Source organism: Lytechinus variegatus, chromosome 5 (genome assembly GCF_018143015.1).
Source record: "Lytechinus variegatus isolate NC3 chromosome 5, Lvar_3.0, whole genome shotgun sequence".
NCBI lineage: Eukaryota > Metazoa > Echinodermata > Echinoidea > Temnopleuroida > Toxopneustidae > Lytechinus > Lytechinus variegatus.
Window position 1 is genome coordinate 26,433,911 of NC_054744.1, and position 14,966 is coordinate 26,448,876.

Sequence of the window (14,966 nt, forward strand, 5' to 3'; positions counted from 1 at the left end):
GTTATGTTTGTATATTTCAGCTGGAGCTTCAGAAAGTGAAACAGAGAAGAATAGAGAGAGAGAAGGAGAGAGAACAGAGAGACAAAGAACTGGTAAGACTTGCTTTTTTCTTTCCATCTGGTAAATGAATATTTGATGTAGTTTTTATTGTTCTGTCAACTTTTAAAGTGGTTTGTTGACAAGGAGTGTAAATGGAGGAACATGAAAGGATTCTGGAAATTGAAGTGCACCTTCTGAACACAAATCTCTTTGCAACGTGTATTGTTGATTGTAATAATTTGAAGTACATGCATTAACCAAAGATTTAGTCTGATGTAATAAACATCAATTCCTAAACAATTTTCTAAAAATTGAATTACATTTGATTATGCTTCCCGAAACTCATTCTAATTTTCACTGCACGATATCCTAAATCATTTTTTTGTGCCTAACCATTTGTTTTTATGAATTTATATACATGCTATCATAAAAACCTGCGCATATAATTTCAATCATTTGATTTTAAAATTTCATTGACAGATCTTGAATATTTTCCATGTAATATGACTGAGCTTTAATTTCTTTTTTATTTGTATTTTTTGTAAAAAAAAAAGGTGGTTCTGAACTTCTGACACAGATATTCTACATCAAATCAACATTTACATTTCTTGATTTTTTTTCTTTAGTTTTTTTTTCAGCTTTTGATTGTGTTTTGTCAATTCCATCAAGTTACCACAATCCATATTAAACTGCATCTCATGCTACACAAGTGCATCAGTTGGTTGGACAGATGGACAATTTTGGCTCCCTTCTTCCCTGGCCAACAAAGATGCAAATAGCAGACTGATTAAAATTCCATTTGTATAATCTTTGCCAATTTTGAAACCACTTATCATTATTTAACTTCATTATTTGTTGTGTTTTCAAAAGTGTATAAGGGCGATTCCATGCTAGAAAAATCAGCCATTTTCACAAAATTTTTCAACCTACTGTCCAGTGGAACGAAAAACTTCAATTTGCTTGGTGGTAATATTAAAGTACTACTGGGTAGACATGCAAAAAACTGACAACCAACAAAAATATGTTGTCCGTAGGTGAATTAGAGCTTGAAATGTTGCGTGTCATACGGGACATTTCTGCATCCTGTATGACACACAACATTTTCACCTATATTTTACTCATAATCAATTTTTGTTTGTAGGTTATTAGTTTTTCACATGACTACCCATTATAGCTTTATCATTGAAAAAAAAGAATATTTTATTGCTGAAGCATTCGGCTAGGATACTAGAAACTGTTGTCAAAGTGTCCCTTATGACACGTATGGAATCGCCCATAAATAAGAATATTGGTGAAATGTTTATTACTTTCTGTACAATTTGGATTAGGATCTGGTTAAAAAAAAGTACTAAGTTAAAGGAGTAAAATTAGACCAGTGAATGGCATAATGGTAATAAACTTGTTTGAACAGTTTTGCCCTGGAATGCATACCATTCAGTGGGTGAATTTTCTGTCTTAAGTTCTCAAACCAGCTTGATGAAAGTGTACTATTCTATTCTTGTATAGATTGAATTGATGACAGTCTGATTGATTTCACTAAACTTATCGTTTTTAAACACTGGGTGTATTATTTGTGTTTACAGGAAGAGTTACAGAGAGCAAGAGAAGCTGATTATTACAAGGAATGGGAGAGACAGGAAGACCATGTAAGTAATGAAACAGATTCATATTTACAATAATAACAAGCATTTTTTAGTACTTTGCTCCCCATAGTGCACCATATCTTACGGTTTACAAAACAATCAATTTTGGGAGAATTGACTTGAATCAAATACTGGAATCTATGTGCAGGGGCATTAGCACAAAAGGGAGTATTCTAAACTCAACCTTGTTGAATTTTTAATGATTGGTTTTAAACTTCATATTGTTGATTCTTGTGTCTTTTTTTTATTGCATATTCATTTAAGTAGTTAAATGTTTAGTTTATGACTCATTTTCAAAAGTTCATTAGATTTTGCATTAACAACCCCCAAGTAGGGTGTGGTATTAACATAAATCTGGGTTTATTACGTATATTGTTGATAATATCAGAAGGACTTATCTAGATGTTGATTATGACCTTTCATTTTAGACAGATCACATAATGCAATACTAATGAGAACAATATTTTGATAAATTTGCAAGGCTTTTTCATGAATCATATCAAATTTTATATTTCTGTGTGACATGCACATATATGATGTGTTAATAATTTGTATTCTTTTGCATGAAGTTTTGCACCTACATGAACAGTGAACAATTTGATGATTTAATTTACTATTGTCATTCATAAATTTTCTACACTGATTTGAATCTGAAGTACTGTCAAGTTAAACCTCCTTCATGTTTTCTGCCTTCCTTTCAGTTCCATTTAAATCAAGCTAAACTAAGGTCTAAGGTCAGAATCAAAGATGGCAGAGGTAAGTGGTTGTTAGTACTATTGCTAGCGTATGTGATAAGCATTGATACGATTACATGACCAAATATAAAGAACAGGAGTACTTAATTAATGCAGCATTAATTGCCCCCCCCCCCCCCCTGGAATCATTGATCCCTTCCATGAATATTCTATTGAGTTGTAATCTTCCTTTGAAGATACCATTGAACAAAGAAGGGAGAGGGTCAAAATGGTGTTGAAAAGACTGAAAGAACAGTAATACTTGTTTATTGTATGGACTTTATGAACATTCTTCACTTTTTATTGAGTGGGTTATGTTCATCCAGTTATAATGAGTAATGAATATTTATGAATCTGAGATTTCCTTCAAACAAAATTGGCTTCTTTGTGAATTTTATGAGATTTTGTAATTGAACATGATACAGAGATGTCAGTCTTCAGGCTTTTGCCTGGTTTTAGCCATTGACAACTTCCAATTTCTGGCTTTTCAGGCTGTAGTTTGTACAGCATCTTTTATTATATTTACCGTATATAGATGATAATTGTCATTTTGATATGGTCATTTATATAGTGCAGCTACTCAGTACTATGTAGCCTCACATATATGTATGATTTATTTGATTAAATAGACAACAACTAATAAAAAAGCTAGCAGATCATCTTTGAGTCATTTCTGTCCCAATCATCAAAATTTTAGAAAGAAAAGATATGGAAGCATGTTAAGGATTGGTAAGAGTTACATTTACTGGAAAACTCTTCTGAATAACCAGGGTTTTTTTTTTTTAGTGAATATTTGAAGGTGCTTTATAATTTTCATCACCATTTATCATTTTGTAGGCAAACCCATTGATCTGCTAGGACAGTACATCAGTGCTGAAGATGATGAAGATATCTCTGTTGAGATGCAGGAACCGTATAATGTCCTCAAGGTAAGTGGTGTCCATATCTTCTAGAGTGTAGCAGGACATTCCCCCAGGCGAAAACTCCCATGGATTAAGTGCCTGACAAACATGTTCGTAGAATGCATCTCAATCCGTTGATACATCCCTTGAGTGCTTATCTCTCTAGTGATATCTTTACCAATATGGCAATTCCTACAACTATCATAGGAGTTGTCCTTGAATTGTTGGAGGGGGAAGTGGTCACTGAAGAACCTTTTTTACTTCTTTTTTTTTCTTCATATTTACTTATTTTACTTTGTGGAGATTCAAGGCAAAGGAGCAGAGGACTCTTTTTCTCCAGATTTGCAGTAAAATAGAAATCAAAGTGGAAGTGTTTTGTACAGAACATGTTGATCATTGTCATATGAGAAATATCTGCAAAGTTAATCTGTTGTGACACAAATGTATATGTTGTCCACACTTTTCATTCACTTCGCATACCTGGAAAATTTTATGGAAGGCATCATGGTTTACAGGGAACTTGATCAAGAAAGACTGTTTAGTTCTTGAATGATGATACTTGTACTAACATTGAACAGCATTGTTGCCTTATTTTTATAAACTTTTTTTTAAATACTTTATTTGAGACACAAGTGTTGTGTTGGGGTTGGATCTTATTATTATTATTATTACTTATTATTTGTACTGCGCTTTTCCCATTAGGCCCAAAGCGCTAACAATGAATTGATAAGATGTAATATATAAAAAAAATCACAAAGTATTAAGTATCTTATTGCTCTTTTACTTTCAACCAGACTTAAAATGAGACAAGCACTGTAGGATGTACAGTTCTTATATATGATGATAACTTGATGATGATAAATACATGAGTAAGTCTGATGGTGACTATACTCCGAAGATAAAGATAATATAAATTCTGCAGTATAAAATATAAACTCTTCTGTAGCTGTCTGTATGCTGGAACAATCTATAAAGTAATCTGTAATAATCTCTAACAGTCTGATTTGGGTTCAGAAGTGAACCCCTTTTATATTGGTCTGGTCTAGACTCTTAACAACAATTAGGTGTTGGTCAACCTTGGACGCTTGACCAAAACAATCTGTACGTCATAACTTTACTCTGAATTGGGGTAGTTGACCTTTTGTAGGGAGAACATGAAATGTAGTGAATTAGAAACTCATAAAATGTGTGTGCATCAGAAGAATCACTGGAAGAATGATTAATACTTTCTAATGAAAGTTGGAGCTGGTATACTTCTTGTAGAAGTATTGATTATGTATTGATATAATAATGAATATGTGAGATATGTCTTATCATCACATAACACAAGGTCGGTGGCTCAATCCCCACTCTAACTCTTATGTCCTTTTGCAAGGCAATAAATTAAATTTGCCTCTCTCCACCCAAGTTTGAATAGTTGGCTGGCAATACAGAATACATTGTATGCAGCAACAGTCTAATAGGGTATAGGGTATATATCATATCCTTATCTTATCATTGTCATTGTCATTATTCTTCTAATTGTAGGGCTTGACCATCCCTGATCTAGAAGATTTGATGGAAGACATCAAGGTGTACGTGGAGCTGGAGCAAGGAAAGAATGTGGAATTTTGGAAAGATATCACAGTCATCGCTGAAGATGAACTTAATAAACTCAAGAAGATCACACCAGAAGGACAAGGTAAGGATTAGTTATATTTGAATTGCAGCTCCAGTTTTGGAAAGACATTAAAACATATAGACAAGGCCAAAAAAGGCGAAACTGATGTGAAGTTTTGTGGACTAATCGTGAAAAATAATATACAAATGAGGGGTGAAAAATCATGACTGTAGTGTCAGATGAACTTGGAGACTTATTTATATTTGAGGCAGGTATTTGACATTATACTTTGTTCAATTACATATTGTTAGTAATTTGTTGTCAATATTTTTCATGGGCTTTTAAAGAAATGATTGATTTCATTTATATATTACTGAAAAAAACCTATGTCAAAAATAAAATCATTAATTGACCAATGTATTTGACTGGTGTGTTGCCCTAATTTAAATGATACCCCAGATCGAAGAGCTTTTATTTAACATATCATATCTCGATATGTTTCCACAGAGGTTTCTGACCGACGAGAAGGAATCAATTCATCAGTCAGCTCTGATGTTGCCAACGTGTTTAAGAACAAGACTCATGTTCAGCTTCTGGCTCTAAAAAGTCAAATCGTCCAGAGGATACAGAGTGGCAACGCAGTCGATATCGGTAAATACTACCCTCTATGTTTCAATTGTTCAGTGATTTAGATATATGTATTGTTTTACTTGTACTTATTTTTTGTCCTGTTAAACATAGGATTGTGTACCAAAGAGAGAGAGGAATTGAGATAAGAATGATTTACTAAATGTTGTTAAATATCAGTTGCACAACCCTACATGTAGTGTTGTTAGAAAAAAAATCCCGGTCCGAAACCGTCCCGGCAACTTCAGATATTCCTTATCGGGATCCCGGCTCGTCCCGAATCCCGAAACATATCTCCACGCACAAATGCAATCCAAAAGTGTATACCTACATTTCCAGCCTTAAACACTGCGCACTGGCGGTGCACCAGACAGTCAAAGCATAGAACTATTAACTGTTAGCTCCATGGTCAAAGTGTGCATGCCACCACCGCAAATTGTAAACATTCACTCAAAACGTGGGGAAAATAATGATGAGACAGTCAAAGCGTGCCACCACCGCAAACTGTAAACATTAATGACCACTGACATGACCCGAATTATGTTTGAGTCGACCCAGCTGCTGATCTAGTCCAATAACACACATGTCGGTGCCACTGATCTGTGGTCGGTGCGCACGTGGTTGACAGTTATAAGCAAATTGCGTAATGTCTTGTCAGTGCGCCTGTGGCCCTAGCTAGCCCGGAATATGGATTAACTTTCAGTTTCACTCTCTCTCCCTCTCTCGTAACTCTGAACAGTATGATATCACCAAGGAGATATCTCCTTGATATCACTACTACTGAGAAAAGTGAATACTATCTTATCAGAGAAGCTTATTTGGAAATTTACACAAGATTAGTCCCGGCGGCCGGCACTTCGCATCAAAACAACAAACTCATTTTTTCTTTAATCATGAATTACTTTCGATCGAGAAAACATTATTTGAATAGATACTCAGACTATTCACAGTAAAAAAAATATTTTGAACAACTATTTAAATATTAAGAAACATTGTTTAAGCCAGTCAATATACAACTATTTTTAAACTATTAAACCAATAGAATTTTTTTAAAACTTTAAACAGTTTGTTTTTAAATATTTTTTGCAATTTCCAACGATATCATTTAAAACTGTTAATATCATTGATAATTTGTTTGATGCATTTAACAACATGTTTTTACAACATATAGGGTATGATATGACTTTCAAAACAATGTTGTTTCAACGTTTAAACAACGCCACTTTAAACATCGCCAATTCTAACAGCGTTTTGGTACAATCTTATAATTCAAGTCAAAATATATCTAGGAGAAATGATTTGACCATAGAGCTATTAACAGCTCCATGATTTGACCGACTAGTTTGCAATTGTAAACATCAAGTCAACAGATGACAGATGGTCCCCAGTCGTGAACGACCAAGCACTTCCCGTAACCCCCTCCCCCTTGTCTCTCTCTCTCTCTCCCGGCTCTAACCAGCTGAAACACGATGCGCATTCGTCTAGTTGTTATTCGCAAACCCTTTCGCTTTAAAATACCCCAACAAATACAATCATCACAAAATTAATGGCGACTTTTTTTAAATGACTAAATTTGCAAATACTCATAGATCATCATCGTCAATTGTTAGTAAATTATTTCATGATAAATTCACTAGACCATACATATCGTAGCAGATTCAACTCGAAAGTATGGGGTAAATGAATGACTCAGTAAAACGAACTGAGGCGAAAGAGGTCTGCACATGAGACTATACAGTAGACGATTGTTGTCTGCGTAGATCTCTCGGAGCTGTGTGCAAAGCTAGATTGCGTGCATGCTCATGCGATCGACGAGTACAGATAGCTATGTAATTGCGTAATATTTCGAGGTGCATGTGCACACAGCCAGTTGAAACTAAATTGTTCTCTCGTATTTCGTAAGTACAATTACTAATTAGGGAAATATTACAACATGAATTTGGCCATTATTGATTTTATTTTCCTGCCGGGATACGGTCTAAGTTGATTGATCCCGGAACCGTCTCGGAGCCTCAGACCGCCAGGAATTCATCCCGATCCCGGACCGACTGACAACACTACCTACATGTTTGCGTCTAAAAATGAAAATCTTTTATGTAAAGATAAAGCCCTGCATTGACAAACATACATGTATCATCATGTGCTTCAATAAATGTAGATTTGTGGAAGTGACCAGAATTGCCAGACCATTTTTCCCTCATGGACTGCTGTGATATGTTAAGGGTGACACAGAACCATACCATTCTAGGCTTTGTTCAATCCTAGATATCTTGATAATCTTGAAACCTTCAAATTTCTTTTTCTTTATTTGTCCGTATGAACATAGCTCAATATTTTTAAATTGAATCCCAAATTTTTATTGTTTATATTGTTCAACAATTTTTATTGGGATTGTGCAAAATTTTCTCAATGGTTTCTGTGAGGTCTTGTATGCCTCTGTATGGACTTGTGGAAGTCCATGAAGGCGGATGACATTTCTTACTCTCCTCTTTTTTTTCTGTAATTTCTTACTTATATTTCATAATTCAATTTGTATTTGTATATTTTGTGAATTGTCTGTTTAAATGGTTCAATAAATTTCAATCAACCACATAACTGCATATGATAAGTTATCTATATTATTCAAACACCAAAAGAGCTATTATTCTTTTTATGTCATCTTATCTTTATATAATAGTGAGAATTCTGTTTTGGAAATCATGCTCTTTCACATCTCAATAACTTCCTGGTTTATTTTGATCTTCAATGTCATGACATCCTCTTATATAGAAATTATTGCTGTTCATTTAGACTTTGAAAACAGCCTTATTTGTGTGCAAACCATATACAGGGGAATTGCTTTGATTTCAATACATGTGTGCAAATGTGTGTGCTATGTTTATTTAGGTTACTGGGAGTCATTACAGCAGCAGTTAGATGCACACATGGCCAGAGCTAGACTAAGGGAACTTCATCAGGAGAAATTGAGAAATAAATTAGCTGCTCTCAGACAACAGGTAGGTTGAATTTAAAATTTAAATCTAATATTTATTAGGACTATGCAGCTCAAAACTTAAATATCACATGAAATTATACTTGTATATACCTTTGCATACTGAGAGTGGTTGCCGGAGCCATTATGATTTTTTCTTTTTTTTCTTTTTTTCAAAATAACTGTTTGAGTGTTGACAAGTTCAGTTTCAGAGCTACTGGCGATATCAGCCATGGAGAATGATATGTGAAAAGAAATGGAATGCATGTAAAAGCTTAATAATCAAGTATCACAAAATTCTTTTGACGCTTTAATTTCCCAATTAAACGATGACAATTTCACCTGAAGATCAATCCCAGACAAGGTTTTACAAATCGAATACCAGAAATGTAAATTAGAATTATTGGATGTGCCTGATAAATAAAGGAATGAATAGATTCATGTAGATCAAACAAATCCATTTATTGTTGTGTAACGTTTGGCTATCCAAAAATAGACTAGATATTTTCACAATTGTAATCTTGATATGCCCTTGTGATGATTATTGGTCATTGATGTCTATTCATAATTCATGGTAAAGAGAAGACAATGATGAAAATTAATTCTAAAACCATTATTCATACAGCAAGGAGTAGAAGCTGCACCCCTCTTTCCTTCAGCAGAGTCTACGTCAGCTGGTTGGGACCCCACCGAACAAAAAGAGAAGCCATCGACAGAGAGCGCCGAGATAGACATTCCCTCCGAGGATGATGAAGAAGAGGAAGAGAAGAAAGAAGATGAAGCAAAGCCTGGTTCATCGGCAGATGTAGAGGGAGCTGTAGGAGGTGTAGAAGAAGGAGCAGTGGGTGGAGCAGCAGCAGAAGAAGAGTAATCTGATTTTTTTCTTTCTTTTTTAAAATTCTTATATGACAATCACTCTAAATTTTGTATTTCACACTTGTTTTGAATGTCATATTCTTCTGATATTCATAGGATTGAAGATTGTAATGCCCATCTGGGAAAATATGCATTTTGTTTATATGTAACTACTTTGTCAGCTGGAATGAAAATTACTTCTCAGATTACGTTGAATTGTAGATACAGGAGATATTTGTTTCAGCAAATTGTTTCAGAAATGAAAGAAATATCAAAGTCACAATCATTGGGTCTTGTACATGGGTAGCCACTCATGTGTAGAACTGATTAGATTTCCATTAATGCCAACATGTACAAAGCACTGTGGGTACATGAATTGAACAAGGCACTGCCAGAATTAATGGCATGAATGGCAGTAGCAATGCGTAGACAGTGATGGTAGTTGATACGGGATCATTCGTATTATTTTACTGAAACTTGAGTGGAAATTCATATCTCTTTCATGAAAGTTGGTTATTATGAGAAAATCAGTTTTCATACCAGTTAATAACGGTCAGCTATCACTGCTCAATATAAAGTAGTGGTAACACCGCCAGAACTTTGCTGGAGTGGTCCTGGAGCGGTGAAAAATATTCATCACTGCTCGTTACTGTTCACCACCATTTAACAGAAGTTAGCGACTGTTAAAGATAAATTCCAGTTGTAACAATTTCAAAATGAGTTCGTACAGAATCCAATGAAATGACCACCAAAGTGTCTGTTTGTATAAATAAAAAATATGTGCCAAAGGATTCTGGAAGAAATTGTGTAATTGCTGAGAAATTAGCAAATAAGCACGGGATTCGGGTCAAGCGTTGAGCCGACATTCAAAGCAATAATAATACACTGTCCCACGTGCGCTTATCTGTGATGGTGATATTCAGTGTGAACATTTTTCAGCATAGATTTCAAGATTTCACAAAGTTCAGTTTATGTAACTGTATCAGATCTAGATCTTCGATGATATAGTGACAATTAAGCCTGGTTTCACACACTTTCTTGTGAAATCAGTGTTTACTGCAACTACTTTAATTTATATTTAAGGCCATATACGCTCGGCCAAGGCTAATAATGGTCCCTCCTACTGCTCTGAAAGTTTTGAGCTACACAAAATATTGGGAGCGGTGAGGATCGGGCAATTTTTCACTCCCGCTCCAACAATGCCCAGTCAAAGTTTGACACCGCAAGACGCAAGTTCATGGACGGTTGGGTCTGCTCGGCCAATGCAAAAATCTTGAAAGCTGGACCACTGCTGCAGTGATGCACAAAGTATTTGTATGCATTTTACGAGCATACACAGGATTGTTGGTATGGTGTCGGGCATTGAAGCAGCGATCCATTACTAAAGTAACACTGGCTTCAGCGGTGCACCGCTAAGGCAACACCCGTGTTTTCCATTTTGCGCAATGTGACGAGCGTTGTCGAAATATTACCCCCATCTCCCTACCTCCCGACCGCTCCAGCAAATTTCTGGCGGTGTGACCACTGCTTAAGGTTACCCTTTTAATTGGCCTTGATGCCCATCTCATCGCCCTTGGATGGACTAGGGGCTCTTTATATTATTTTTCTTCCATTTGTGCTTTAATATATATATATATATAGATATATATATCTTAAAGTTTCACGTATTGGCTTCTCTAATGGTAACAAAATATGCTGAAGGTAATGCTTTCAATGCCAATATAGTTTTCATTCTTTACTCGAATTTTCGACGGACCTCCGTCTTCTTCAGGAGTATAAAATGTATATAATATATATAAGTGGCCTTACCCTAATGATATATATAAAAAAAAATTGAAGCCTGCTTTAATGTTTCCTATTTCTATATTCTACTAAAACTGTCTCTGCGTATAGGCCAGAGTCCATTTTGACTGAAGAGGATCTTGGAGAGGAGAGCTATATTGAAGTTTGAGGCCTGCGTTAATGTTTTCTGTCTATATTTTACCTTCTTTCTCTGCTTTATTAGGCCAGAGTTAATTTTGACTGAAGATGACCTTGCAGAGGAGAGCTATATTGAAGTTTGAGGCCTGCTTTAATGTTTTCTATGACTATATTTTACCTTCTATCTCTGCTTATAGGCCAGAGTCCATTTTGACTGAAGAGGATCTTGCAGAGGAGAGCTATATTGAAGTTTGAGGCCTGCGTTAATGTTTTCTGTCTATATTTTACCTTCTTTCTCTGCTTTATTAGGCCAGAGTCCATTTTGACTGAAGATGACCTTGCAGAGGAGAGCTATATTGAAGTTTGAGGCCTGCTTTAATGTTTTCTATGACTATATTTTACCTTCTATCTCTGCTTATAGGCCAGAGTCCATTTTGACTGAAGAGGATCTTGCAGAGGAGAGCTATATTGAAGTTTGAAGCCTGCTCTAGTGTTTTCTGTGACTATGTTTTACCTTCTATCTCTGCTTATAGGCCAGAGTCCATTTTGACTGAAGAGGATCTTGCAGAGGAGAGCTATGTGGAGTACATCCAAGGTAACTACAGCCCCAGGCTCCTGGAGCAGAAGGACCTCTCTATAGAGATATTTGTGCAGGATCCGGACGAGGATAAATTCAAGCTGGAGACGGCAAGGAAACATCTTATCAGTACAGGATCAGCGGAGGTAAGATTTTGTCTAGGATAGTGCTTTATTAAAAAGGTTTAAACCTTTGGTAACTGATGGTAAGCTGCAGTTTTTTGCTTTCATAGTTTTGGTTTGTTTAACTGCCGACAACAACAACTCATTGTGGGTGACGAAGATCTTGAATTGCATTTATATACTTGCAGGAATGGGTTCTTATTATCCTAGAAGAATTATGGATGAGAACATTGTTCAAGAAATTTTACAATTGTTTTATAGAAGTGGCGATGTGAATTTGATTTTAGTGCATACCTTACAGAACAAACTCTTTTTCTCTGGGAAGAAGTATAAGTCATGATTTTATGGAAACCGTCCATTTAACTACTGAGGTCAACAGTTTAAAAAGCATTGTTTGTCATTTAGTTCTTCTCTTGAAATGTTGGTAGTTTTTCATTTAATAATATGCATTTAGTGATGGAGGTATATATCTTGTACATTGTGGTCACTCCAATTAATCATAAATATAAGTTCTACAATCAGTTGCTAAGATTTGTTACAAAGATCCGAAGACTTTGGAAATTACCCACTTCTGGTAGGTGTTTCATAAAGCTATTCGTAAGTTAAGAGCGACTTTAAGAACGACTGGTGAACCTTTCTTACGCGCTAAAGCATTGCCAATGAATAAAATGGTGAACCGTCATTTATCACAAGAAAGGATCACCAGTCATTCTTAAAGTCGCTCTTAACTTACGAGCAGCTTTATGAAACACCCACCCGTTCTTGATTATGATAGTGTTCATGCAGTTTTTAAGGTTGTAGGCAACTCCATTGGCTGAGTGGTTATTCTCAGGCAGTATTTCACCTCCACTTTACTGATCCCTAATATTATTTTGAAGTGAGAAGAATGGAAAGGGAAAAGATGCTGTGTGAGATTCCATCTGAAAGAGATGGTCATAAATGCCATGAATTCAGGTTGAATGGTCAATGAACAGAATTTGAATTGTTAGTAAATAGAGTGCGTGGAAGGCACTGGGGCCCCACCAGATAGAAATGGGGATTATTATAATGGATGATACAAATATGGAATTGTACCGACGTTTTAAAGTAGTCAAATTATCTTTAAATAAATGCTTTCTTTACACGTATTGAAAAAGAACTCCTGTTTGGCTAGCACCATTGGGGTCCCAGGATGGTGTGAGCATTCAAAAAATCTAGTTTTATTAAGGTATCTTTAATAAACAAAACAGAGAAAGAACTTAGGATAGAATGAAATTAGTTCTGTTTTACAGAAATTATGTATTTAGTGATTCATTGCATCTTAAGTGGCTTTTCAACATACATGGTGGCTACTTTAACTGACTATTCATTTCCTTTCACAGACTGATGCTGAGACAGAATTTATCAAGAAAGCTAAGCAAGAAATGGGTAAAGACGAATCAACCTTTGCCGTGGAGGTCAACTTGGAACAGAAGCCATACATGTGGTCTGACAAGTACAGACCTCGTAAGCCCAGATTCTTCAATCGTGTGCACACTGTGAGTGAAAAATAAGACTTTTTGCCCCCCCCCTGACTTGCTAATTTCTTGAATGATTATCACAAGTTTGTCTTAATTGGGGGTTGTTCATAAAAATGATCAAAAAGTTACACACTACCTTACAAATGACCGGAAGAGTGTATGTCTGGTTGTTCTCTGAGGTACTTTTAGTCCCATTAGCTAGAATTTAAATGTGATATTTAGTCTCATAGCATGCAGTTTTAGTCTAAAGTGCCATCTTAGAAAACATCAGAAAATCCCCCCCCCCAAAAAAAAAAAAATCTTTTGCTCACCTTTACGTTTAGTTCCTCTTAATAGTTTCTTTGTATATCTAGAAATGGTTCATAAATATTTCTTATTTATGAACCATTCCTAAAAATGACCTAGTAAGTGGGTATTGCGTAATGTCACTTTTGTCCATTACCAGTTTATCTAAATGGATATATTGAACAGTATTTGGTCCAAGAACAGAATGTCTGAGATCAAGATCAGAATATTTGAGATTGAGAAAAGGAAGATAACAAGTTTCAAAAGATTATGAACCTCTTTTAACAAAAACAAATGATAAGCTCGCTTCAAGATTACCAGCTTGTTTTTTATAACTTTTTTTTCTGACAGGGCTTTGAGTGGAACAAGTACAACCAGACTCATTATGACATGGACAATCCACCCCCAAAGATTGTACAAGGGTACAAGTTTAATGTGAGTTCATTAAATATTAGTTGGTGTTCATCAGTGATTTGACCAGGAACTTGTCAGTGGTGGAAAATGGAAATGCTATCGCCCAATCTTTGCCTCTGTGCTCAGGGGTCAAAAACTTGTCCGTTTTCAGAGCTTATACATTAGGAAAATAGTTATTTTTCTCCAGCTGAGGGGAGCTTAATGCCATGCAGGTCAGAAATTTTTTGTAGAGGTAGGTTCTAACTTGCACCAACCTTTGTAATGACAACACTAGTCTTCATGATAGAGATGGTCATGGTGTTCTCTGTTGAATGTGTAATTGGTGACATGACATTTGCTTCTGCAGCAATTGCTCTGGGCTTTATTTGGTCTAGTGCTAGGGTCAGGGTTGCAATAGGGTTTCATGTTAGATTTAGAGTAATTTACAGTGTTAAATCCAGGGTTAAAGTTGTTTGATTAATTTGTGGAATTTGTAGTGGAGCAATTGCTGCCTGAGCAAATGTTGTGAAACCTTGGAACTATGGTGTCGATTACATTATATCTTACCATGTCTTATTGACCAAAATTCACAAAGGTGGTTTATGCAGATTTCCTGATATATTTTTTAAAAATGTCCAATGCTGATGTGCGCTTTTGTCACAGTGCACCAAATTGACGCCAGTTGCCATGGTTATCCACATTATTTTATTCAGGAGTTAACTGTTTTGAATCAATAAGCATAACTTATACATGAAATCTGCATAAACCATGGGTTCAACCGATGGTTTTAAAGATCAGT

General features: G+C 35.5%; 1 protein-coding gene across 1 annotated transcript in view; it reads left to right on the forward strand.

The window, feature by feature from the left end:
- LOC121415828 (cactin-like) overlaps window positions 1–14,966 on the forward strand; it is a 32,449-nt gene that overhangs the window by 14,879 nt on the left and 2,604 nt on the right. Inside the window, exons 6-16 of the mRNA XM_041609172.1 lie at window positions 21–92; window positions 1,623–1,685; window positions 2,384–2,438; window positions 3,254–3,345; window positions 4,846–4,999; window positions 5,426–5,569; window positions 8,432–8,541; window positions 9,142–9,383; window positions 11,825–12,014; window positions 13,352–13,507; window positions 14,126–14,209. Coding sequence (XP_041465106.1) covers window positions 21–92; window positions 1,623–1,685; window positions 2,384–2,438; window positions 3,254–3,345; window positions 4,846–4,999; window positions 5,426–5,569; window positions 8,432–8,541; window positions 9,142–9,383; window positions 11,825–12,014; window positions 13,352–13,507; window positions 14,126–14,209 — 1,362 coding nt within the window. The remainder of the gene's footprint in view (window positions 1–20; window positions 93–1,622; window positions 1,686–2,383; window positions 2,439–3,253; window positions 3,346–4,845; window positions 5,000–5,425; window positions 5,570–8,431; window positions 8,542–9,141; window positions 9,384–11,824; window positions 12,015–13,351; window positions 13,508–14,125; window positions 14,210–14,966) is intronic.